At 42.2% G+C, this 27,883-nt stretch overlaps 1 protein-coding gene across 1 annotated transcript in view; it reads right to left on the reverse strand.

The window, feature by feature from the left end:
* Window positions 1-6,628: 6,628 nt before the first annotated feature.
* The window catches only part of CPS1 (carbamoyl-phosphate synthase 1), a gene marked incomplete at both ends in the record, with an annotated part of 91,654 nt that continues 70,399 nt past the window's right edge, over window positions 6,629-27,883 (reverse strand). The window contains 11 exons of the mRNA XM_083865821.1: window positions 6,629-6,727; window positions 7,990-8,119; window positions 8,655-8,767; window positions 9,656-9,715; window positions 14,731-14,829; window positions 17,689-17,763; window positions 20,418-20,588; window positions 21,937-22,026; window positions 23,191-23,298; window positions 24,267-24,344; window positions 27,155-27,230. Coding sequence (XP_083721947.1) covers window positions 6,629-6,727; window positions 7,990-8,119; window positions 8,655-8,767; window positions 9,656-9,715; window positions 14,731-14,829; window positions 17,689-17,763; window positions 20,418-20,588; window positions 21,937-22,026; window positions 23,191-23,298; window positions 24,267-24,344; window positions 27,155-27,230 — 1,099 coding nt within the window. The remainder of the gene's footprint in view (window positions 6,728-7,989; window positions 8,120-8,654; window positions 8,768-9,655; window positions 9,716-14,730; window positions 14,830-17,688; window positions 17,764-20,417; window positions 20,589-21,936; window positions 22,027-23,190; window positions 23,299-24,266; window positions 24,345-27,154; window positions 27,231-27,883) is intronic.

A 27,883-nucleotide genomic window follows, 5' to 3' on the forward strand; every position in this document is an offset into this window, starting at 1 on the left:
ATTCTCTTCTCTGCTGAGGTCTCAGATCTTTATTGTCTATCTGTTCAGGGGTGCTTTCAGCTCAGAACAGTTGGGTGTCTCCAGCTTCAATTCAGGTACATTCCTGGTAGTAAGAATGGAAATTATAAGTGTTTTGCCATGCAACCATTTATGTGCTGTTTGTGAGCTCAGCTGAGGAGTAGCAGTGGTGTAGCCCAAGCAGGTGTCTCCTGTTCTGTGTCAATGTGGCTGTGGCCCACATCCACTTTCTTCCTGCACCAGATGCTGCTGCCCTTTCAAAAACAAATTTACCTACTCTCCTCCCATCTAGCAGCCTGAACTACATGAGGAGAGCATGAAGGCAGAGAAGGACCATCTCTGGTATTTCTCATTTTGATGTCCTGCTCATCTGTTTCTCTCCCAGCCAGCTACAGAGCACGACTGCTCTTGCACCTGAAAAATCTTCCAACTTCTTCAAAATCTAACAAGATGTGAAGCAAGCCTGTCTACAAGGAGTTATTGAGAAGCCTTTACAAGCAAACATAAGCTAAAAAAGTTTAGAATTTCCCTAAGGACTTTAATGTCAATCCATCTTCCCCTGTACAGAGCCCAAGTGCCCTCGGGGTCTGAGTTTTCTCTGTTTGCCCAGTTTTCAGATGGTGAATGACATTGCTGTCCTGTGTGTCACTGATGTCCAGGATAACACAGGCATGCACCTCCTCCTCAGCACCACGGCAGGATTTCTTTACTTACCCATGCTGATCTCACAGCCACGTTTTGTTATCTGTATGAAAACTGCACAGGGACACTCCTCACAGCACTGCTCCTGAGGCACCAGGATCCAAATGACATATAAATGACACAGCAATGCTGGCACCTTCATTTCAGGAGCAGCAGATCAAGGCTAAGCTGCAAACCAGATAAATATTGGTACCTTTATAGCTTTAGGAAGGGCACTAAAAAATGGCAATGCCTGTTCCAGGATATACTAAGTCAGCTCTGCTGGCAGTAAGAACACACTATTTATGTTCTTTCAGCTGGCCACATCAATGAATTCAAAATTTGACTAAAGGTTCAGGTTTGACCCTCAGCAAAAGATACATTTTGACCACTTCACCTCCACCATTTTGTCTGCCATGAATCCTGACAGGCAGCAAACACTTCAACCCATGCCCTGTGATGCTTAGTCAGAACAAAACCCACTTTTCTAAGGGTCATTCCCAGTGCTTCTGTCAGAATGGGATGGATTGTAATGCCTCTCAGAGACTGTGAATAGCAGAGGGACACTTTATGCTAGAATAAGGTCTCATTAGTAGAAGAGATCTTGAAGGAGAAGAGCTTGGCAGCATTTAGTAACGCTCAGGAAGTCAGAAAAAAGAACAAGATTATCTAGAGCTGGAAGAGCAAATATTTTTTCCTGAAAAGGCACCTGATTCTCCATATGAATATCTTGGGTGATCATTTACCCCAGAGGCTAAAAGTAGTGTAAAATCAGCACAGCAGCATTATGCTGGCTTTGCACTAGTGCAAGCAACTTCACAGAGACTACCAAAATCTTGTATCCGTAAAAAAACTTTGTGGTGTACGGGTAAAAAACTGGCCTTTAATAACAGGAAATTTTCCCTGGGAGGATGAATTCTGACAGAACTACAAACCCTTGGCACTCCTTGCATCTCCTTGCAAAACAGCTGCACTTGCCACCCTTGGATATTGTTTCAGACAATCCAGAGCATTCAGCCAAGATTACGGTAATCCCAAAGCACTAGCATTGCTCCCTAGCAATTATTCATTGTTTCTCAAAAGTTCATTATCATAAAGCTTGAACATGATTTGCAACAAATGCTTTTGTCTTTCAGTTTCATCGTTACAAACTTCCCTAAATTAAAAGGGTTTATCTCAAGTGGTATTATCAGCCTGCAGAATTCAATATATTTTAATTATGAGGATGAGTGAGAATTTAGCCTACCTAGATAACGACAAAACGTTCTCCATTTAATTAGCCACATCAAAAGGTTCATATTTAAATTCTCTTCAATGTAAAGATGAAACAAATTTTACAGCATAACTGGGTTATTCCTTACAAATTACATTATGCAGTGGTAGACATTGAGATGCAGAAGGAAGAAAAACAGAGGGTTTGGGAACTTTGGCAGCTGACTGTTGTAGCAGAGCAGATTTCCATGTCCTGCAGATGGCTAATGCAGTGCTGTTCATATGCTTCACATGGCATGGCAGCACCTCCTGTCCACGCAGAGATGGCAGCAGCACCAAGTGATGGAAGCTTCCCAAGGCCCAGGCTGCTCTGACTTGTATTAGAAATGCTATGAACAGAAGGAGCCAGAGGTCCTCTCTCATTTGCCCCCTCATGTGGGTTGTTGCATGAGCCCACCCTCCTGCTAGTGTTTGCTGGCATCAGCCTGGGATACAGGCAGCAGGTGTGCATCAAGGCTTGGCACAGCACACACTGGGTCTTAGTACAGTGATAACTTCCAAACCTTCCCTACTTTTATAGATCCCTTTATGACAAAGATACAAGAGGTGCTGAGCTCCCAGACTCACTCTTGGATGCCTCTGACACAAGCACAGAGAGAAAAAGCACAAATAGACTTTTAAACCTTGAGAGTGCAAAATATATGTGGGGGAAGGAAAAGAAGATGCCTTAAAAGGCTGGGGGCAACATCCAGTCCAGGAAATCCAGCAACCTGCAAGTCAAGCAAGACTCATTTCTCTGCTCACTGCCAAGAGCTCTTTCAGATCATGGAGTCATTTCTATCTGGTTGTTTTTCCTAGGACTGTCACAAACCTGACTTTGACTGCTTTAAATGGCCTCAGAGCAAAGAGGTTTCCTGTTGCAGCAGCCCTCTTGTTAGAGGGCAGAAATGAGCTGAGACACAGACTTCTTGTTCATCACAGCATGAAAAGGGGCCTAGTTTATTCCTCTTTACACCTCAGCCATCCTGACCCCAACCATTCACTGACTCTGCCTGCACCAAGCTCCTGCTGGAGGTTTCCCCTGCAGCCTCTGACTGCTGCTTATTTCCTGCTGAGCTCTGACTGCAGGGATCAGTTTGCAGCCTGTGACTGCAGCTTTTCCCCAGCCAGACTGTGACTGCAGGTTCAACAACAGGCTCTGACTGCACACCCAGACTAACTTTCACAGTAGTTATTCTCTCTCCAGGATCCTGCTTCATGATCCTCACCAGTTAATCCACTCCCTTTTATTACACTTTATTGGATACAGCTGTGATTCATCAGGGTGAGGCTGTATTGGGTAATTAACACAACTGTTACTTATCAGGGGCCGGCTCACCTGTATTCCCTTCTCCTACATTTTCCTAAAGTTTTTCACAGTGTTTTTTCTTTTATTTATATAAAGAATCCACTTTCATCTTGCTGTGTTTTAGGAGCTCTATCAGGAAAGCAGAAAGTGGTAGCACTAAGTTGTCCAATCTCTTACATTTTCTTTTTGCTTTCACCAAGCCAAACTATCCCAGCTTTGCTCCTAACCTGTGCAGGCCTACCTGAACAATCCCCAAGTGATTTAAAGGGTTCTAACCTCACAACAGTAAAGCCAGGAAGGTGATCTACTGGAGAAAGAGCCTGACTTCAATATTCAACAATGTCTCCTGGGAAATCAAGCCTCCAGAGCTTCTCATCACTCAGCACACTTGGAGACCTATCCTCCAAAGTGTGCTCAGCAGACTGACTACTGAGGAAAAAAACCCACTGTTACTAAAAATTAGTTCTCTTTATATTTCATCATGGCTCTTGTCACCATTTCTTGTGCTTATCTCAAAAGTTGTGCTTTGTACTGTCTCTTATACCTTCATGAATCTCTTTTATCAGCTCTCTTTTAAGACAGTAAAAAAGAGTGAAATTATTTGAGCTTGTAGATTAGGATATTTCTTAACTCTGAACAGCCTCTTCTTTCATCTGTCATTGTCAACCTCCCCAAGATTAATAAGAAAAAGACATTTGTAAGAGAGGATCCGTTGAGAGCAGAGATGAGCTTGGTACAAAGGATACTAATTGTAACTTTTTTTTAGCTCTGCATTGATCCCAACAGCTGTAGATACTTTAAAATCTTTTTCTATAGTGTCTGCAAAAAAAAAAAAAAGGCATATCAAGAAAAAATTCAGCCAAGCATCACTGTCGGCCTGAAGTGAGTTGGAGGATGGTTTCCTGACTCCTTCTGCCCATGACAGAAGTTGGAGTTTCATCTTGCATCAGTCAGAGCAGCAGGGAGGAGAGGAAGAGACAATAAAAGGAGACTGAGCAGAGGCAGTGCAGGGGATGATGGTGTGTGTATAAATGTGTCTGAGTGAGAAAGGACATTCCTGTCACTTGCTTTACAGGGGTGGGGGACAGTGTTCAGCACCAGCAGCAAAACGTTAACATTACTGCATAATTACAGAGCACTCAGTGCCTATTCAGCCCTGGTGTGTCTCTCTACAGGACTCCACTCCAGTTGTATGAGAGCCTGTGGAATCCAAGCTGTGGATTAAGTACCTGCAGCTGCTGCAGCAACAGGAATGTACAGACAAGTATACATAGATACACCCACACTGGCAGCTAACTGGCACAGCAGCACTGATTAACAAAGCTGAATTAACAGCAAAAGTTTCCTATTTTTCCAGAACTGGCAGCCCCTTTTTAAAGTGCCCATCTCTGCAATATTTGTTAGCCTACTGCTCTATCCTCTGTCTCCTGACTTGTATTTCACATGTCTGTCTCAGGGGATCAGGGTTTCTCATGAATGCACACACACAGCTGAAGGCATTGTCCTACTGCTCTTTTCCCAGCACCTCCTCACCTCTGAGGCATTTCAGCAGCTCTGCACTAAATTATATGGTCACTGTCACATATAAGAACAATGGTTTCCTAACAGGCCAGTGTTCATCAATGCTTTGAAAATAAGACTTCAAAAAAGAAGGGCAGAATCCTGGCCATGCAGAATTTAAGAATGAGTCGCTGTCGCAATCTGGGCATTTATTTCATTTTCAACTTGTAAGGTGAGTGATAAAATAAAAGAAGAACAAGAGAATACAGATGTCTTAAGATATTGCTTTTTTCTCTACCAGAGGTGAAAGCAGGGTGGGTGGATGTGAGATGACACCAGCTGTTAATGGGATTTTTGCCACTGAAAAAATCTGTGCAGGTTGCCTTTAGAGTGCTGCTTCATTAGCCACCATCAGTCACCCATTTCACAACTGAATGGGTGAACAATTGATGCCTTTGGGCTCTTCTGGAGTTCTGCTTGGTTTGGGGCTTTTTGTTGTTGTTGTGTGTTTTTTTAATAGGTCTCTACTCAAAAAAGTGCAAACCTCTCCCTGTGCACAGCAGGCAGGGTTGTGTTCATCACAAAAGATAGCACTGAAGAAATACCATGAAAAGAATACTTGGGATGGCAACCAGAAATAAAGTCTGGCTCAAAATTTGGTCTTGGGAGTTGACACCTATGGTTCAGAGTCCCTGGTAACTAAAGGCATCACAGACTCTGCTCATACACTTGTGCATATCAGTAACAGCTCTCATCAGATTTTATATCCTTCCTGATATGTTTCAGGATTAATTAAAAAAAAAAATCAAACAGAAAACCTCTTCACCCTGATTCTCTCTCCACACTCAGCTTCTTGGGACTCAAGGGAACTTGGGAGCACACACAAGCAGCAGCCCAGGTTTGCTCACCCCATCCACACCACCTTAAGTGCACTATTTGCAGTGTTGATAGCTTCAAAAAGCACTGCTAGGTGGTAACCAGCTCCACCACCAGAGGCAGCAGTATTTCGTGGCAGGGCCTGCAGGTATTTAGGGATATAATAAGAGGCAGGTACCTAAGGCTGGCAGTGCCTTGGATTTGGAATCTCAGGCAGGCTGCGTGTGGCTGGAAGAAAATGTTCCACTTCAGCTTACTCCAGCAAGTGTCAGAGAAGTTGTCCAGCTTTGAATACTCTGAACTCCTGGGTGTGCTGTGCTCACATTGCAGCACAGGCAGAGCAAGACACACACGTGTTCCTTAGCTGGTACAGGTTTAGAGAAGGCATTGCGTGTGCTGCAGGACACAGTGCTGTTGGCCACAGAGCTGCTCAAGTCTTCTGCCATGAGACAGCCAAGGACAGACAGACATACCCCACATGCTACAGCAGGGATCTGCTCCACAGACAGCAGCTGAAGGGGCTGCCAGAGCTGAAAAAGCAGCAGAGAAGGTGGGAATGAAAATGAAAGGGTAATTTTAACTGGGAGGGAGTAAATCACTGCAACACTTTCACTTCACTTTCACAGGATTCAATTTTAATGCCCACAATCCTGGCATAAAATGTTGGACAGCAACATGTGGAAGTCTTTGAGGAGTTCTCTCCTTTTGAAGCCAGAAACAAGGCTGAGAGTCTTTATGATACAGGGAGAGCCATCTGAATTCACAATATTAAATGAGAATGTAAAAAATAGTAATGATAATAGCCTGAAGGACTGAGCACAACTTGGAAACAATTCTAGGACACACACATGCAGCCTTCTTCTCCCATCAAATCTGCAGGCTGAAAAAGACCAAGCAAAAGCAAAATATATGGAAAGATAGTTAGGGGGATGATCTGAAATCCCCTCTCTTTTGAGGCACCAGAAGCAGTAAGATTGCAGGCTGGAGAGAGTTCTATGCAGTGTCTCCACTGTCAGTCTGTCTGTAGTGGAAGAGACTCCTGGAGTCCAATTTCCCAGAATATTTGAGAGCTTCAGCAAAAAGCTTTGTCACCTGTCAATACAAAAAAGAGGAGGACTGAGCATTGCAAAGGCTGCGTGACACCAGACTCCACACTTGTGCTCTGTCACCCTGAAACTTCCTGGTGCGGGTCCAGTCCTTGAGTTCATCCAAATCAATACCAGTTTCAAGGTGACTGTGCACAGGAGCTGACTCCAGCCCTCTGGAGCCTGCATGTCCAGCTGCAGAGATGTAGTTGTGCCCTTTGCAAGACAGCTCTGTCCCATGAGAGCTGTTGTTTCCACTACAGCCCAAATGTAAAGAGAACCAGGGTTGTTTTTCTCTCTCAAACCCAGAGATTAAAACTCTACAATCCAGATAGTTCAGTGAAAGGCATCAAGCAGTTGTGGTAATAAATTTTGGATGAGGACCCTTGTGGTGCTTGTCAGAACATGTTTTGCTAGTAGGTAAAGGATGTCTCTCCAATCCCCCATTCCTGCTAATCATGTCTGGCCATTATCCTGTGAACCTTCAGCTTGTCATTCTCCCTGCTCTCCACTCACTCCAATCACAGCAGAAGATTTTGAACAGCTGGACATCAGTTCAAGTCACTGGGTTCCATGTCAGTGTCCACCAAAATCAGTGAGAGTTTGGCTGCTGTGCTTAATGACAACCAGATGTGGCTCTTTTGTGACAGTCAAAGCCACTTGCAAAGACAGGGAAGGTACTGTTGGCAGCAGGAGTCCCACTTTGCATTACCTAATATCTGTTCCCCATTAGGGTGGGAAAGGGGTTTGGCTGGAGCTACAAACCCATAATGACTGGCATCTGGGACTACAACAGGACAGGCAGCAATTCCACTTGGATGGCTCTTCTGAACTGGACTGCCACAAGAATCATTCAAGAAAGCACAGCTACATGCTGCTGTAAGGTTTAAGGACCATACCAGGGTAATATTCCCCTAAAAAATGCTTCCCATGCCTAATCTAAAGATGTTACATGCAACCATGTGTGAGATGTTTGCTCTGAAGTGAAAATGAGGCAGCAACAATTTCAGCTGCACAGTGCAGGAGTCAGGACTTCAGAATTTATATTCTTTTGTTTGGTTTGATTTGGTTTTGTTTTAATCAGAGCAATGTTGTTTTGTATAGTAGTAAAAAGAAGATATATTTGAACCACTGTGTTGTCATGATTTTCAGATACATTATTTGTCAGAGATAATGAGGGTCCAAATAGACTGGAATCTGTGGTCACAAGAGCTTGGAAGCTCTGAAGGCTCTTATGTCTAAGAGGAGAAAGAACAAGATAGGAAGTACCTTGAAGTTAGTGAGCAGAGCAATCCCACTGTCAATAGCCATCCTCCGGATCACATAATTATCATGGGCAAACCTGGTGTTGCTGTTGGGCAGGTTAATCACCAGATCTATTTTCCCATCCCTCACCAGCCTGAAGAGACAATGCACAAGACAATATGACAGTGTGTCCTTCCTAATAAAAACCTCTGATGAGCAGCACAGGTAAGCAGCTAAACAATGCTGAAAAATGTCATTTGAACTTAGTCTTTGCTCCAGAAACAAGGGTTGAAGGGTTAAGGAACTGAGCTTTATTCAGGAATTTGGACTTATTTCAGTTCTAGTCAGCAATGCAAAGCAATATTGAGCCTTGATACAGCTCAGCACAACTCTGTTAAAGCCATGGCTGACTGTCATTAAAAGGCTAAATATTCAAATTTCACTTATCCTTGTATGAAAATACAACATGGAGCAAATACATCTAAGCCATGCTAAACAGGACAGTTCAGTAAGCTGAAACCTCCCTGGTGTGGCAATTCCAGACAGAATCAGATAAACCAAAACTTTTGGACTGAATTCAAAGTCCCATTAAATCCCTACCACTGACCTCAACAGGAGCAGCAATTTGCCCCTTTCCTTTGCTGTCCTGGACTGTAAGGACAGATTTGCCAAGGTGGGTGTTCTCTTACCTCCTGACTGAAGGGAGGCCCGGGCTCTGACTCTCTTGTGATGGCCACGCCACAGGATTTGCTGGGATGTCATTAGCATTGAGCCAGGCTGAGGTTCCTTCTGTGGCATAAAGCTGTCCCAGGAACAAGAAAGGGTTATTTATTGTCTACTTCACAATCCCAAAACTTCTCACTGAACTCATGTGGGCCTGACCCAACACACAGCCTTGTTGTCAGAGCTGATTTTGGAGGGCATTTTTCATAAAAAGGGTGTCTCTCCATATAGACAGACAGACAGAGAACAGAACTATGTTCTCAGCTGTCTGTTATCAGTGATTTCCTGATGGATGATAGTCAATGAATGGTAGTTGCACTTCCAGAAGCAGTGAAGTGGCCTAGGAAAGCCTAAATCCCTGTGACTTTCAATAGGGCTTAAGTTCAATCACTTGTAATTTTTTTTTGCCATGCTTATTTTCTTTTTAATGCCTAGTGCTAAGTTTTGAAAAGTAGAACTCTCACCAATCTTCTGTGTCTGTGTTGCTTTTCCATAGAGATATGGATGCAAAATAATACAGAGGAGTTATGAAAGTGGTGTAAACACCACAAAGTTCATGTATCTGCAGCTTGTAGCACTGAAAATGTAACACTATACAGATATACCCCATACAAAAGGTTTTTCCTTCCTTGTGTCCTGCCATACATGGCATCCTATTGCATTTTTGTTTCTCGGAGAAGCTGGGGGAGTGTAAAATGTCCATCTTGGCTGCAAGCTGATAGCAGAGCCAGGGTTGTTCCTGCCCTCACAACAAACCCATATGCTCAGTAAAACCATCATAAAAGCTTTTAATTGGGTGGTAACACCTGCTGACTTTATGGATCACAGCTAAAACTCCCTGGTGTACATTGAAAACACCTTTTTTTTTTTTTTTCTATCTCCAAAGAAACTCCAACATTCCTGCAGCAGGCTGAGGACATCTGAGATTTTGAAAGCTCTCCAGCTTTAACCAAGTGGAACCACCTACCTTGAAGCCTTGCTCATGCAGTAGTTCTGCTACACTGAGGAACCTGGGGCGGAAGGACTTCTGAAAAAGGAAATTTTTTAGATATAGCATATAGATACAGGTAGGATTTGGAACAGCACATTTTTGGACAACATGAGGTTCCTCCACACTGTGCTAAGAGGCAAATACACCTTTCTGTGCATGGACAGAAATGTCTGCATTGTGCATGTACAGCCCCATTCCCGAAACAACTGTCTGGATCCCGAAGCCCAAGTCACTCTGAGCTAAGACACATTTTGTTACACCAGAGTAAGTGTTCCCATACTAAGCCAGACTGCAACCACCAAAGATTTACTACTGTATATTAAATATCTGGACAATTGCCTTCTCAAATACACCAACTGGAGCCTCCTCAGTCCTTAATTAAATATATTTTCAATCATTGCTCTAACATTTGCTTTCTCTTCTGGCAGATAACATTTATGGACAAGCTTTGGGCTGCCTTTGAATGCTCTGCACATTCATACAAATAGCAGCTTGTGCACGTGTGAGTTCATTTCTAAGTCCTGTGGTGTGGGCATATGGAAATGGAGTCAGGAGACTGGGATGCCATATCCCCACGAGGACCTGAATGCCTGACTTACAGCACCTTTGAAAGACTGTCTTGTAATGCATATCCAGATTCAACATCCTTTAGAAAGATAATACAACCTCCTGCAGACATCTGAGCCTTGAACAAGCTGTTTCAGAGTAACAGGTGAGAAAAAGTATCAGCCTAAGAGTCTTTGAGATGTTGAAGGTACAGCAATGCAAATATCAGATGCAACACATGCCCTTCTCACTGCCAAGGCAAGCCAAACCTCGCTTTTAACCTTAGCCTGGTCTGGGCTTACACAGATTTGCAAGTAAGATTATTACAAGCTCCCTTGTTCCTGCTGGAGCTACTGATAGCTTAACCTTTATGGATGAGAGAGCAATATCCTGAAGGGCTAACAATTTTCTAGGAAGAAAAGGACTAAACAGGGTTGGGTTTTTTTCTGAGCACTCATTCTGAAAGCCATCTCGTTCTGTACATTAGCTGGAAAACATAAATATACAATGTGACAAGGTTGGCAGCTTCCCAGTCGGAGAGAATGGTTCTGCCTTCTGGTCAGGGGTGTTGGCTTTCACAATAGTGTTATAAACTTCTACCAAACATGTACTGAACACTTGTGACACATAAAACAGCCTCTCTATGAAAAGAAATTACAGCTGTCAGCTTGCATCGGAGCAGCCTCAGATTTACAAGCTGGCTGAAATAACCTGTGTAAGAAACCATAAGTTACTAAAGGTGAAAAGTACAAGCAGATTTACTTAGTGGAAGGTATTTATTGTAGGGGAATTGTGGGGGTTTTTTTTTCCCTTTATCTGAAAAGTTCCATTTCTTATAACCCCTCATGTTTTCCAGCAAGCCTTGCTATTTGTAAAGGGCTCCATCCTTAGCTTGTTCCATACAGCTACATCAGTTCTCAGTGATATCCAGCCCAAAATGAAGCCAACCCATCTCCTGTGATAATCTTGAATTCTGTATCCAAATCCACAGTGGACGATGCAAAAATTCTGGTATGTAAGGAGTCAAGGCAGAAGGCTACCTTCAAACAACAGACTTGGAGTGCCAGGATTTAAAAATAAAATACTCTGTCAATGCTTTCTGCATCTTGTGGTCACCAGCATAAAGGTAACACACTCCATCCCAGAGATATCATTGAATAGCCCAATCAGCAAAGAAAAAAACTGCTAGCTTTTCAACTCCTTTTGCATAAATATAAATTATTTAATGGCTGATTTCAGCATCACAGATTTCTCCAGATCTTGGGAAGAGGTAGGTTATCAGCTCACATAAACCAACAGAGATTCATTTGTCTAACACAGAAGTCATACTCGATCTCCCCTGGGAGACCATCAGAGCTCTCAGATCCTGGGGATCCCTGACCTGTGCAGTGTCACTGAGTGCTCAAAACCCAAAAGGCTCACAATCCTCACTGGCTGCCCAACCTTCCTTGTGCTGTGCCCTGGATGTCAAGGAGCACTCACCTGCCTGATCCTGGGGATGATAATTCGGTTTCCCACAGCTCAGCATGGCCCCAGGAGGATAACCACTGGAACTGCACACCAGTCTGGAAGCCTCCCAGCAAGGTGGGTTCATTGCTGGCCATACTGGGCTCAGTTTGGACTGCAGATCACAGCAGTACCGTTTGACTCTCGATTTGCAAAACACCCCAGAAACATTTGCAAGGAAACATCTTTCCCTCTCCACTCCTGTTAACTATATCCATTTGACTTTTACTTTCAAGAAGGCAGTGTCCTCTACCTCAACATGATTAATAGCAAAGGTATAAATGTGCAGCATACCAAATCACTGAAATATGAGCCTAGCTGCTTTGGAGAGAAGCAGAATTCAAGACCATTCTGCTTCCTATTTCACTCTCTGCAATAGATAAAAATCCAGTCCAAAAATCAGAGCAAGGTGCAAGTCATGAAGCAATGAAGCCTTCGAAATTGGGAGGTGCTTTGAGTTCACCATCTACTGCAGGTGAATCACAACACCTTCCTCAGAGACAGCCAAGGGGGGCTCCTGACAATGATCAGCTCCCAGAGCACCAGAACGGGCTGCAGAAATCATCCTGTCATTTGAAAACACTCAGTGATGGTCGAGAGAAGATGTGTGCTGTCTGTCCTTCTGAGACTGTGTTTCCCTGTGAGGACACCCCAATAATTTTGCCTGTATGAGGCAGGTGGGTTCACGTTTGTGATTGAAACAAGAATGGTTTCATTTTCTGAATGAGTTCACAGCCCCTGTGATGCCCCATTCCTTGTGCCTCTTGTTTCTGCAGTGAGGGGCTCTCCTTTTTCCCAGCCAAATACTCAAAGATCACTTACAGTCTACATGTAAGGTGAAGGTCAACATTTCAACCTTCACTTCTCACAGGGCTTTATTTCCCCCCTGTTTCACAGCAGACCATTGAAAAGTACACAGCTGACAACCTCCAGACTGGGGAGGGGACAATTCTAGTTCTCAGAATCAACTTTACACCTCTTGATTTGGAGTTTAATTGTAGAGGAAATATGCTGAGATGCAGAGAGATCTTTAAGCGATTGATCTGTTGTTTTTAAGTTTCTTTTGCAAGAAAATGAACCGTAAGCCAGTCATTAAAAGGACAGAATCTTATTGCTTTTAAAAGGTTTGTGGAATTGAGCTTTTTGGTTTATCTTTTCTTTTTTCCATTTTTTTTTGTTTCTTAACACCTTTGTACAAAGAACATTTGGATCAGTTTAACAGCCACCGACACAGAACTTACATAAATGCTTTCTATAGCTAAAATTACTCTTTTCCTGCCCATTCCCCTTTAGCTGCCATCCAGAAAATACATTTAAATTTTAAACACTGGTTTCTCTCCTTTTTTCTCCTCCTGGCTTTGCTTTTCTCTTTTTTAAAATGCTGGTTTAAGATATGCAGTATATACAGCAGACATACAGTACCAAGTGCCCAGAGCTTCATACTGAACTTTTAAACTTTATCTAGGTAGCAAGCAATTTTTCTGCTAATTAGAGGTAACTTAGAGCAACTGCTTCCATCCCAGATGTGTATATATATGTTGACATTTAAGGACTCAGCAGTAACCCTTGTTAGCAGAAGTCATGTTCCTTTCTGGCCACTTTTCACACACTTCCTTCACATCGTCTGCTGGCACAAAGAGCCAAAGACATTTTTCACACCCCAGTTGTCTGACAGGAAAATTCATCTCTTCTATGGTTTTGGTTTATCAACTTTATGCAACCATGTAGAGCACAAGCTTATTGCAGGCACAATGTGAAAATGGCAGGAAGCAATCAGATGGTTTTATGGGGCCCAAGAATGTTCTAGTTGTATTGGAAGTGAAAGGATTTTTGAGAAACATCCCAAAGTTTACAAGTGTCTATGATTTCAGCACCTTGTGCAGTCAGTAACTATTCCTTGATGAAGAACCAAGACCTTTTTTTTTTTCTTTTCTGCCTAGCTCCCTGTTCATCCTGAAACACAGAACCTCCTTGCTGAGCCAGGCCTGTGAAAGGGCTGTTCCTAAGGCAAATCCATCAGGAACTTCCTCACATAAAGGCCCTTTGCAGAACCCATTGCACTGGAGAGCATTCACCATAAAGGCACCATTCAAATTTCCTGTCACACAGGGCAACTTCCACTGATAACAGCAAGAGATGAGACCCCAAAGTCCAAGCTCTAGCTCTAGCCTAGCATGGAGTCAGGGCACCTGCAGAGTCTGTGTCTGAGAGGCAATCCTTTAGAGGAGGTAGTTCTGGCAAGGTGTGGAAACCAGAAACACCACTACAAAAACATAGCATTGGCTCTTCCTGAGTTACTTCTGGCTCACAGGAGCTGTAGGGTAGAGAACAAGACTGGCTGTGCTCAGCCATCAAAGTGGGAAAGGATTGATGGCAGAAAAGTGGGGGGCAGAGTGAAGACTTGTTGGAAATGATACAACTTCTAAATTTTTTAAGGAACTTCAGTCAGGGGTTTGTCTGCCTTTGACAAGGGGGTAGGGAATTGGGGTTTCTCTTCAAAAGACTGTTCACTGGGGGTTTGAGTTTCACTGTGTGAGAATTGATGGGCTTCAAAAAGAAGATTCCTGGGTTCTGAGAGTTTAACACCTACAGATTGGAAGTAGCCAAAAGATACAGAGGAGATAAATGGACATTAATAGACATCACCCCCTGGTGTGGTTGGAGACACCTGGTCTGGGAAAAAGATTAATGAGGGAACCAAAGAATAAGAACCAGATTAGCATCAAAGGTGAAGGAATCAGTAACAAATAGAAGACTGAATACTAAGAATTATGTAATGTAGAACCACTGAACAAGAATTTCTTGGGGTTTTTTTATGTATAAATATGTGAAAAGTCTGGTAAAGAACTCTGTGTAATGGGATGATTTCCACTGCACAACCTGGGCAAGTGTGGATAGAATGATTTCTATTGCACATCCTAGCCAGAATAAAAATGTGGCCAGAATCACATCAGTTCCTCTGTGTTGGTGCTTTCTTAGCTTTGATTTTTAGAACTCACCTGGATTCCAATCAAAATTCCTTCTTTGGGAAATGTAAACCCTGTGGCAAGCAGAGCCTTCTGGAAGGCAGAGTACACATCCTCCCCAAAGCATGCAACCTGCAGAAAAGCACAAAGAATGCATGAGGGGAAAACCAAAAACAACCCAAAAGCATTGCTTTAAAAAGAAACAGGCATGACATTTTCAAAGAGGATCTTTTGTTTCTGAGTGAAGAAGTCAGACTGCTTTGCACGGAGCCTGCAGGCACAGGGAAGAGAATAAATCAGCAAATCATTGCAGACAAATCTTGTCATTTTAATGAAGTAATAATGGGGGAAGCAGCAACGCTTTAGTTTCAAACAGCACACTGAGGAGTGACAATTGATTCTGATAAGTTATTGGGATGCTGTGCACAGCCTCTGCTCCAATGTTTGGGATTGCACTGCAAATTATTTAACATTATAGAAGGCTCAGACACCAGTGAGAGCTATGCACACAGGCACGTCCCTCTGTGTGCCTGCAGACTAAGGTAAGGCAGTGTTTGTGCTCTCATGTACTCCTGGAATTTCTTGAAGGAAAACTACAAGATACAAAGATTCTTCTCCATTAAAAGTCCACAGATGAACAAAATTCAAGTAAAATTTCAGTATTTACTTAAGAACAAAGCAATCAGGCCAATTCATAATAATTTATTTTAAATAAATTATAATTTTAAAGAAACAGTTGAGGAAGAAACCAGTAAGAATCATTTAGCAGCTCAGCATTCAGCACTGGACATGGAGCTCAGTTGCTTACAGACTATCATATGATAACAATCTTCTGAAAGAGCTGAACTGCATTCCTAACCAAAATTTGAAATTCTGGTGACAGAAAGAGGAATGTGTCAGCTTTTGTGAAAATTTAAAAAGAAAAAAAAAAACAACCAAGCAACCTTCATTTTTTGTTTGGTCAGCTCCACACTTGTTGAAAAACAATCAGAAGCAGAAACTGTCACTGATTTTTCTCTTTGAAATAAGAAATCTACCAACATATACAGATGGAATAAAGGAGCTAATTGAGAATTCCTCTCCCATTTTCCTCTCATGGTCCTTCCCATCCCAGAGTGAGCCCTCACATTCCTGGCCTCATCATGGTGAGCAGAAACCAGTATTTCATGAAAAATAAATTATGATTTACCAGATCTGCTGAAGTAAAAAAAAATAACAACCAACCAAACAAAAATCCCACAAGGGAAGGGATTAAAAAAAGTCATGAAAACATGATATAGTGTACCTATCTTCTATGTTTTCTATGTGCTTCTAAGTATTTTATATTCCTGGACTTTTGAAGGTGACAGACAGAACCTCCCCTGTAGGCTCTCCAGCCTGCCAGAAGAGGTTTATCATCATGCCATGGTCCACAGCCACAATCCTCAAAGAGATCCCCAGCACTGTGTCTTCTCCTACTGCAGGAACCATGGCTTCCAGCAAAATAAATCTCTGCCAGACAGATGTGACAAATTCAAGCCCAGATCAAGCCATGTGTGTGAAAAATGTCTGTGAGGAATAACTGAGCATTTTACCCAAAGCAAGTTATTATCCTTACTTCACTATAAGAAAGACTTTCATAACTGTCACACTTTATGGCATTTGTGAATATGGATCTTTCCAACTCATAAAAGTTAATAATCCCTCCTTTATGACCATGGTAATCTCTAACTCTGTATAAAGCCCAGAAAAATAATTCTTGTCTCTAGTTACATTTTTATTCTTTTTTTTTTTTTTGTGAGGAGGTTGTCTGTATATTCAATTTTGTTCTGAAAATCAGGAAGTCACAGAATTCACTTGACTTTTTTCTGCCCATTAACTATACTGAAAGGAAATCTGCAATACTGATTTCCAGCACATTATGAAGAGTCAAATAAAGTAATTCTGGAGAGATGGGGGAGACCTAAGGCTGTTCTTACTTTGTATCTGGGTAGAGTATTTTTCATACTAAAATGGAAAGTATTTCCTAATGAAAAGAGCTCCTTCCAACATGCCCAAGCTCACATCTATGGGAGCAGCCCAGCCTCTGCCACCTGCCTAGTGATGGTACAGCAGATTTAAGTCTGATCAAATTGCCTCAGTGTTTAATCATTTTCCAAGAGGGTATTCTGGCCCAGAATAAGTTTTTGCTGCTGCAGCTCATTCTAGAAGTAACAGAACACATAAAATATAAAGACAACTTGGGTGTATCTATGGACACCCTTGATGGCTCAGCAATAACTCATAAAGAAACCTTTTGTTCTAGGTCACTTCAGTGTCACTTCAGGTGGTATGGATGGAAACCTGTGCCTGTGAGGGTGCTGAGGGTGAGGAAGACGTCCAGCTCTGTGACCTCACAGTGTGCCATAACCACACCAGGAGACATTCCAGCAGCACCTTGAAGCCTGGCTGCACAAAGAGTGGGGAAAGCTGCCCAGGCTCACCCTGCAGCCACCACATTTCACTGTCTCCTCCTTTCACTTTGCACCTTGGGAGATGTCCTGATGGTTACCAGGAAACAAGAAAATACCACACATTTTTGCTGCCTTTAAGCAACTGGCACATCCCAAGTCCAGCCACTCATGCCTGGGAGTCTCCACAGCTGCTGCAGGAAGTGTCCGTGGGGCTTGGGAGCTCTCACCACTTAGTCTGTCATGATAGGAAGCACAGGAGTCACAAAACAGCCTCCCAGAACCCAACAGCTCCCCAGTAAACTCATTTCAGGCTGTCACACCAACCAGGTCCAACTCAGGGAACTGACATGCAGGTAAAGAGGGACATCCAGTGGCTGAAAAAACTGGGTTTTTCCAGGACATAGTGGGTTTTACAGCTAAGAAAGATGTCTTCAATTTTCTGAAGAAGCAACAGAAGCCATCATGATTCAGGCAGTAATAAGATCACTTTCAAAGGTTCATTATGTTTAAAGTCAACTTGGTTTAAAAAAAAAAAAAAAAAGGCAAATCTAAAAGATACCTCCCCAGTAGAGGCCATTTCACATCGGAGAACAGGGTCAGCATCTCTTAGCCTGGACCAGGAAAACATTGGGGCCTGGTGAAAGAAAGAGGCAGGAAGGAAAAAGAATTAAAATATATAAATAAATAAATATAAATATATATTGAAGTATATAAATAAAAATATTTATTTTTATATATATTTATATTCCATCTACACTTGGAAGTGACAGAAGGAGACATTAATTTATCCAAAGAAACCAGTGGTCAAGGCTGATAGGCAAAGACTATTTGGCAAAGCAAAGACTATTTGGCAAAGTTCCCTCAGCATCTTGATAATGGAATGGAACAAATAACCTGTATTTCCCCCATAAATCAATCATTTAACTCTTGCATCCTGCTCACATTCCAGTGGTAGACTTTCAATCAGTGGTAGCCCATTATCAGTGTGATTTTAAGGAGATCTTTCTAAACAAAAAGGCTGTGAGGCACCTCATTCATGGAACAAGGAGAGATACTATCTGAATCCAGCTGGTTTTTCAGAGAATACTGTCTTCAATGGAATGTTTCATTTGCAGAAATAAAAGTATTCCACAGGAATGCAAACAAGATGAAACTGCAAATTATTTTCATATTTTTCCTCTCCCCTCATCCAGGAATACACACTTGTAATTTTTTTTTCTCTTTATATGCTGATATTAAGCCCCCTGATCACTACTACTACTACTACTACTACTACTATTATTATTACTAATATCTGAAGACTTAGATCACAGCACTGAGTCGTCTTGTTAAGTTTGATCTTAAACTAAGAAACTAATGGAGGTGAGGGAGGAAAATAAAGTCTCTGTTAAAGACCCAATGACCACATGTAACAAACATGGAACAAATTTCCTACAGAAAATTAACCAAGTATTTTTTTTGTAGGGCTTCTTCCACATCTTAAACTACTAATGGTATTTGCATAAAGGCAGAAAGATTTCTGCTTTAAAAACACATCTATTTTTAAATTCAAAGCCATAATTCTGTCCCTGGAGGTCTCCAAGGGTAGCACTGAAAATAATGCAGCTGCTGCTCCATGACACCCAACAATGACCAGTTAAAACGAGACAGGAGAAATTCAAAAGGTTTCTCAAAAAATGTTGTGTCTTTGTGACTTTTGGATAAGTTTGTTTCCACTCTAAGTACAGAAAAAAATTTAAAGTGGCCAACTCAAGCAGAGAAATGGCAGTCAAGGGGGATCATTTTAATGTACATTGTCTTGAAAGGTAACAAGCAGCAAAGCCTTCCACCACCTCCCAAATTTTTATCTGCCATGAACATGAAAATGCATCATCAGGAGCACACTCTGTACTACAACTAAACCCTATTTAAAACTTAGTCAGTCCCTCTCTACTCAGGATTTCATCTTGGTCAGGCTTTGACACTTGCACCATTCTGGAAGGAAACATGGAGAGAAAATATTTCAGTCACTAAAGCTTAAACTGTGGCCCTCTAATCCACAAAGGAGCAGCTATGTTGAGAAAGAAGAAAAGAGTTTCGTGTCTTCTTTTAAGAGCTGCTGAAGAAACAAGGTCCTGTGTCCATGCAAGTACTACCAGCAATAAATTGCAAGAGGATAGAAAATATGATGCATGAAATAACAACCAACAGGCTAAACTGGAATATTTTTCAAAGTTTAGCATTTCCAAAGGTGTTAGCAGGTTTTTGCATTTGACAAATCCACACAGAACACAAGCAGTATAAAAAGCTTTGTAGGGAAGTTTTCAAGAATAAAGCTGGGTTTTCTGCTCTGTAGCCAGCATTCCCAGGAGGGACAAAATTCTTGACCGTTCAGCTAACAACAGTACAGAAGCCCAAGGTCTAAATAAGAGAAATTTATAAAAATAAATCAGACTCACCAAAATAAAAAAAACCAAACAAACATAGTCTTCAAGTTTGAATTTCAGATAAATGCCTATCTGTGGCATCAAAATAAAATGTAAAGCTGTATCTAGACTGACTGGCTTGGGACACAAATTTGGCTTGCATTTTAATAGTTCTGAACATTTTATTAGTAGAAAGATGTTAGGTGTTTTCTTCTTACTCAGCTTTCACTTGATATGGAAGCTATTAAAGCTTGAAAATTTCTGTAAAAACAATTCTCATCCTTTGGATTTTTTGCTCCACTGTTCTAGATTTTTTTTATGATTACTTTTTTTTTCTTCCACTCACTAAGGATGCAAAAATATCTACCATACACTAGCTTAGGTCCTACACAAGCTTAGTAATTATGGAAAGTAAAGCTTTGGCCTTACTGAAATCAGAGGATGCAAGACTTTCAGCCCTATTTTAACCAGTGCTGTATATAAAGGGGATTATCTGGATTTGACGGCCCATGTCCCAGATCCTGCAGATAAAATGTGGGGGGCACTCATAACACACAGCTGTGCATGTCCACATGTGTATTACATAGTGTTCAACTACAGTGTTCAACTCTGCATGTGTAAATTCATCACGCAGTTCATAAGCAGGATTCAGAGTAGGTTGGATGCTAAAAATAAAGGAAGGTTTGGTTTCACTGGATAATTTCCTTCTGATTTTTCTCTAAAGTTTCCAAGTAGATTATCTTGAGAGAAACTACAAAAGGTCAATTTGGCCTTTGGTCAACAAGTAAATTGTTCTTTCTGGGCATTGAAGTACTAATTGTACATTAATGTGTTACGTGCTGGCTCTGCGGTGGGATTTCTGTGGTTCTTTTGGAAACCATACCTTAATCCCAACATATCTGGATGGCAAAATGGGATGTTCCATTGTGGGGAGGGATGACTCATTAACCTGCTCTCCAATCATCACTTTAGTGGCCACATCAATGAAGTCCACACCCAGAGTCTTGGACACAAAGGGGAAGGAGCGTGAAGCCCGCAGGTTACACTCTATCACCTGGTGGGGTTAAAAAAAGACAAATATCAGAGTCAGGCACTGTGCAGGGAAGAAATAGATTGACTCATATTTTTTGAAATCAGCCCTGAGTCCTCTTGGCAGACATACTCTTCAGATTGTCAAATAAGAAACACAGAAATTGGGATCATTATTAAAACAGGGAAGAGGGATGGGGAATTGCCAGCCTGAGATACAAGCAGTTCCTCAGCTGAGATCCATCTGAATATTAGAACCGAGGGGAAGCCAGACTTCACTCAGAAAACATGCTTTACTAAATGCTAAGTTAATGTGCAAGAGGCATGGAAACATAAGCACAGGCATTAGGAGCAACCTCTAGAAGTCCAACCTGTTCTTTTCCCGTGGTAATGGCACCTCCTGAATGACAGGACCACCCTTACCGACTTCCCTCACCCACATGTGGAAGCCATTCAGCCAGGCAAGGAAGTAACAAAGAAGTTCTGTAATATGCTGAGGAGCCACCTCAGAGCTCAAGAGGGGAAGAGGAACTGCTGTAAGTGAGAATGGAGGGGAGTGAAAGAGGGTAAGACTAGTTAAGGTACAGCTGAAAAGCAGGGGCTGTACAGAGAAAGACAGGCACCTCTGTGGGAAAGCAAGGAAGGAAAAACTCTGTTCTTTCCCTCTGTGGAGTTTCTGAATACCCATGTGTGAAACTGAGAAAAGGTGAAGAACAGTAAGTACATTTTACTCAACTCATAGCCCAAACAAGAATTTTCACCAATAACGCATCTCTTCTGTTTCCTGTCAGGTTTTCTTCCTATTCACTGTTTCCTCAGCCACACTCTGTTCGCATTCCTCTGACCTCCTTCCATTAGCAACAGCAAGACAACTGTTACCCAGAAAGAGTCAGACATCTGCTGTGCTCCTGTTGCTAATAGCTACTAGGACTATTCAGATAACCATCCTAATAGCTTATAGTAAAGCTTTAAACACTTCCATTGTCTTGCTTTCTTTTCGATCCCTTTGAAGGCTCAATTTAACATGAAAACAACTAAAGATGAGAGAAGATACCAGAGATCTAAAAGGCATGATATCCAAAACATGGGATGAGGTGCAGCATCCTATTCCAAACTGATCATTTTGGGAAGCTCACAGAGAAACAAAGCTGACAGACACAGCAAGCAGATTCTCTTCACCCTCAGAGTGAAGGCAGGGAGAGCTGTGAGACGCAGAGTGACAGGGGTGAGCCCACACCTCTGACAAGGCAGGTTATTTTCCCTGGCTGCCCCTGCTACAATGCCCCAAGCAGAGACGCAGAGATGATGCAGAGATGCAGGACCCACACACCTCAGCACAGCACAGGCCCTGCCACACTCACTGCAGCTCTTACCAGCACATTCTTGCCTTGCACCAAGAACTGGATGTTGAATGGACCAGAGATGGCAAAAGCCTTTGCAATCTTTTTTGTAACAGCCTTTACCTATTAAAAAAATAAATTTGAAAAGTGTAATTGGGTGTATATAGAATAAATAATAAAGTTCCACAAAATAAAGAGCATCATGGCAATAAATCACTAGACTTGTGGATTTCTTTAAACATCATCTCTCTCTACCTTGTTTTCTCCTCTATACCCACGTTTTGGCAGTGGCACTGTTTGAGAAGCAAACATGTTTAATTTCCCTAGTAACCTAGAGCCTGAAGTGCCATTGGAGGGCAGAAGTAAAAATCAGGTTTTCTCTGTGTGTGAGAAAACAGAGGGGAGAAGGGGAAAAACAAAGAATCAAAGCCTTGCCCTGTAGCAATTCCTGCACACTGGAGTCTTTATACCTTTCTTGGTGACATAATGAATAATGTTTTGTTATTTGAGAATAACTTATCAGTTTTGTAAGTGTCCTAGAAGTCTTTCACTACCATGCCTGTCCCACCACAGATCAGTGGGAGGTGTCTGAGTGGATACACTCAGGAACAAACTGAGAGGAAAGTTATTTCCCAGGTGTTTCAGTACAAGAGTTTGAATAGCTTTGCTCCAGGACATGACTATTTTCAGAAACAAGACTTTGGACATTCTTGGAAACAGAGCTGGAGCACAGATCATTGCATTACAGCTTTTGCTGGCTTCCAAGAAAACCCTTAACAGGATGACATCAACGGGCATGGCACATTTCATTAAAAAAAATGCATCTTAACAACTACCTCTGTATCACAAGGTTTATTCTTGAAAGGGGAAAAAGTCAGGATTAGGTGAGGTTCATTCATCCTGACATTATTTTTGGAAAAGCAGGCAGCTAGAAACTCATACATCTGACATGATAATTTAAGTATTGCGGGAGAAAAGGAAGTGGAAAGAGAACCATATGGCATATGTATGAATTAGACAATCTTCTGCTGCTACAGAAGCTGGTTCTAAACCAAGGAAACAACAAATGCTCTGGATTTAAAAGTGTGCACATCTACTGCTTAAATTACTGGGATACAGTTCAGATAATCAAGCCAATCACAGGGGCACTCTGACATCCTTCACTTGCACATACCCCACTGGCCTTGAAAAAATCATTGGTGATTTGATTTCTCCACTGGTGGTGGAGGGAAAGCAGAGTCAAACCCTCATTTCCTTTTCTCCTTTCAGGGCTTGTGCAACACCTACCTTCTCCAAGGCTCCCTGGCTGATGGTCTGTGTGGGGAACATGAGGGTGGCATCTCCTGAGTGAACTCCTGCATCCTCCACATGCTCTGAAATGGCATGTGAAATAACCTGCAAGGGGAGAGCACACGGTCACTTCACCCTCCCAGAAACTGCTCCTTCCCCCCCTGCACAGCCCAGCCTCCTCAACAGAACTGGAGCTAAAAAAGGGATACAGATGGGAGGAGAACAAAAAGGGAATTTCCCAAGATTTTGGGGAGAATGTGCCTGAAGCAGACACTGGGCACATGAACGAGGAGACCACATCAGTGTCTTTGCTACTCTAATGAAGCAAATCATGAACATGATAAAACCTACAACAGCCTGGAGATCCTAAGGCTTCCCTCCTCTCTCTAACACATGTGGGCTCACAAGGTAAAAGCTAAGGAGGCTTTACACCAGCTTCCTAAATTCTGCTTGCCAGAACTCAAAAAAGTCATCATTTCCCAACAGGAACAAGCAAGAACAACACTGGTACATAATTTTACCTCCACTCTTTTGTGGTCTTTGTCTTAAGCAAACAGAGGACACACAGGCCTGAGGATTTAAATTGAATTAACTGCATCAAGGCATACAACCTCAATACCAAATAAGTGATTGTGTCAGCTGGTTAAAAAATAGAATTGATAAAGGACTATTTTTGTTAATTGTGAAGTTTGTGATTTTCTTTTTTTTTTCCAAGGAAGGGCAAGGTGGAGTTGTAAAAAAAATTGAATAACTGGTAATTCCATAACCCATGATAAAATTCTGATGAAAATCATTTCTGAAGCCAGTGATTTGTAAATCTGGTAAAAAATTATATTCTAAAGGATTCATTTACATGGATAAGCAATGCTTAAAAAATAACTGGTTAGATGTATACAATAAGAGAGGTGCAGCTTTTCAAACACAATGGTTTTGAGCCTAAAATTAATTCTTGTTTCTTTACTCTCCTCAGCATGAATCCATGGCTCTATAGTAAATCATTCAAATTACACATCTTTGCAGATCCTGGATCCTGAAAAAACAAGTTTAACATTAAAGAAGAGCAAAGTACTTACTCTTCCTGCCTTGGCTACAGCATCCATTTCCACCTCACGGGCATCTTCAATAAATTTAGTGAGTACCACAGGGTAATCCTGCCATCAAGACAAGAAAAAATTAGAAAGTTTTTTTTAAGAGAGTATTTGTAGACCACTTAGGACCCTTTGGAAGGAAAAGACCAGAACACCAATCAATATTAATATATTTATTTCCATAGATTTGCAAAAACATAATGGAGGAAATTTGACACCATTTCCCCAAAGCCACTGATGCAAAAAGGTTTGAGCTCTCCATCAACAACATAAGGACAGGGAAATTTGGGGCAACATCATAAAGGTCATGGCACAAAGAAGCTAGTGAGAAATTCATGGATCCAATGACCTCTAATCCCATTAAAGACAGTCCTTAACTCCAAGATCTCCAATTCTTCCTCAGTCTGAGCCTCCAGCCATCTCACTGGACAGGGTGTTCCATAAAGGAACTGATCCTTGGCATTCTCAAGGACTTTGTAGAGTGGCTGTTTGTTATTCAAGTTATATGTTTTATGCAACTGATCCATTTCTTTCTAATTTCTCTGCCTAGTTTCCTAAGTCTCCCAGGGAGAGGCTGCCACTAATTAGAGCTGGCCAGGAACAACCTGGCCTTGACTCTCACCCCCTTCCCTGGTATCCATTGTTTCCCTTCCTTTTCTTCCTGCCTGTCTCTGGGATGCCAGCACACACTTCCACTCTCCTCTAATACTTTCTCCTTCCAGACACTTGCTCCAAAAAAACCTCTAATCTGCATTCTTCCTGGCCACCTTTGTGTCTCAACATTTTACCTGTCCCACCCACTATTAACTGCCTATTATTTATTAGAGAATAAAATGAAATAAATGACAGTTTGTGCATGTTTTAAAGGCTCCTCTTGAAAAAATACCAAGCAGCTCCAAAAGTTACAAGACACAATTCCTTCCATTTATCAGTGCAAGGGTAAATTCACAGGCAAGGACAATGCTGAAGCCTATACTGTTTCATAAATTTAGTGGCTTGTGTCCTGTTACTTTCTGTCTTGCAGCAGTTTTTCACCTGAAGATTTTATATGTGCACACAACCTTGTTTACTTCAATCTGTCTCAACCTGCATTAGAAGTTTTGAACATTATTGACAACATAAATACCATAATGGCACAACACTGAAACAGCAAAGTCAATAAAACAACAGAACAAGAACAAGCCAGTGCCTTTACCTGGAGAAGTTCTGCTGGATGAAGCCGAGCTAGGTAAGGCTTTGGAACCAGAAAAACTAAGCCTGTGTCTCATAAAGATGCTCACAACTAATACTGGGAGCTTCTGTGGAACCACTCACAGGCCACAAAGCCTTGACAAGACTGAAAAACCTTCCCCAATGTAGAAGCAGCACACTACACTTTTGTTCTGGTTTGCATTTTGCTACCTTGGCTTCAGCTATACCATAGCTTTTGTCAATGCACAATAGTGGATAAAGGAAGAAGATCTTCCCTTGGCAGTCTGACTACACTAGGGAAAAAAACTGCTTGTAAATCTAGGCTAAGTCTCTTCAGGATCAGAACCAGAGCACCCAAAACCTCATGGTGTGCCACTGGCCATTTTCGCAGCAAGCAGCAGTGCCTTGTGTGTGTAGCAGAACTGGAAATCATAAGGATCCCATGGGAATACCCTCTCCTATCCCATGGAATATGTCATTCCTTGGCTAGACTCTACAAATGCAACTCCCAGAAAGGCCTCCTGTACCAGGGATGAGAAAGAGAAGCATTGCCCTATTCAAGTCAGTCAAGCTGTGACAAATTCAGCTGACCAGGGGTCACTTTTCTGGGCCTCCTGTAGGGCATCCTCTGCCATCACCAAGCCATGACAAAGTGGTCTGTCCCACTGAATGGGGCATAAGGCTGTTGCCTGCTCTGCTTCTGAGAGTGTAAACACAGAGTACTTCAGATGAAGCACAGAGGGAACTTAGGCTTTTTGGGAGGCCTATCAGTGCTAGAACCTGGTGCATTACCACAGGCTGACCCTACAGTCTTCTGAGAATTAGTTAAATAATTCCTTCTGATGGAAGTACCAGTTGCACTACCCCTCTAAAACTCGTTCAGAGATGGTAATAAGTGGTTTCTTTGCCTCCACACTAACTAATAATATCCTTCAGGATATTATTTCATTGAAAATATCTCCCTTTCATTCCACCATTTCTTGCTGAAAAGTTAAACTTGCACCATTTGCCACATAAACTTAAAAATCTCATGGTTTTGATCTTGTTCAAGCTTTAACCACCTAGGAATCCTGAAAAGGCAGTAATGTGTCTGACTTCCACAGCCAGCTGTGTTTTCAGAGAGTTCCTCTTTGATTCATCTCTTTTTAACTCCAAGATTCCTGGGTGTTTATGGTGCCACAGCCCTTTTCTGAACAGTGACCATTTAAAAAAATAAAGAAAAAAAAAAAAAAGAAGAGGGAAAAAACCTTCAGAAGATATGCCAAGATGATGTATTTTACTTGTTCAAAGCGGTCAGGTAAAACAATTGAGAAAGTGAGTGAAAGATGCTCCCAGTTCTATGCTGGTTTGCATAACCTGGCACTGACAAGCCTGGAAGGGTCCCAGCTCAGTGGACTGCATGTATTTCCATAATTAACTGGGCAGAAATGTACTTGCAGGTAAAACAGTTGCCTGTTCCTACTCCATGCAGGCATGGTGGGGTCAGTAAGGATGTTTGCACAGGCTCACAAGTTAGGGAGTCTGTTAGGGAACAAACTGAGAAGCCAAACTCAGCCGCTCCTCCCCAGGCAAGGAAGGGAAAGAGTGAAGAAGACACAATAAGGAAACAAAGAGGTAGAAAACACATTAGAGATGAAACAAATAGGGGGAACACAAAAGGAAGTAGCAGCACAAAGAGGTACCTGAGAGACTCTGGTGGCTTCTGCTAAAAACTTCTTCATTTCTTCTTCAGTGGACACTACATTCATTGCAGACCCACTGTGAGAATGGAAAGAAGAGAACCCAGGTCAGCTTCCCTTGTGAATTCTAGGGAGTGATCAGTGTTGGGCACCAGGGCACAGGGTTCACAAGGTCACAAACCACCTCTGTATGACAGACTAGCCAAGGAAGCTCCTGACTCCAGCCACTTGCTCTGCTCTTGACTCAGAGAGGCAGAGGTGGTGCCCAATTACTCTCCATGATCCTTCCCAGAGAAGACAGGAGACTTCCAGAACCACAGTGGAGAAATAAAGAAAGAACTGTGTTTCCATAGCCTTAGCACTGCTGCGAAATCCCCTTCCTGAGCCAAGCCTGTGAAAGTCCCCTAAGCTGGGGGAGATGATTCCTGAGCAACCCAGGCCCAGTAAAGCCCAGCCTTTCTCCCTGGGGCACGTTAGCTGGGAGCTCAGGACAAACACACTCGGCTCACTTTAGCCCAACTGCTCCTCAGGGACAGATAAGTGAGGCTTGCCTGGGTCAGTGGCAGCAGCTGTGGCAGTGTAAATCCAGATGCAAACAGACTGTTCTTTGCTGGCCAATCACTGTGGTCCTCCCCTAACACCTCTTTCCTTAAGGAACTACACATAGCTGATATCTGATTGCTGCTTTAACTGCCAGTAATGTCACAGGAGGGGATCTGGGAGAACATGGGT

Source organism: Zosterops lateralis, assembly GCF_965231275.1.
Source record: "Zosterops lateralis genome assembly, chromosome: 7".
Classification (NCBI taxonomy): domain Eukaryota; kingdom Metazoa; phylum Chordata; class Aves; order Passeriformes; family Zosteropidae; genus Zosterops; species Zosterops lateralis.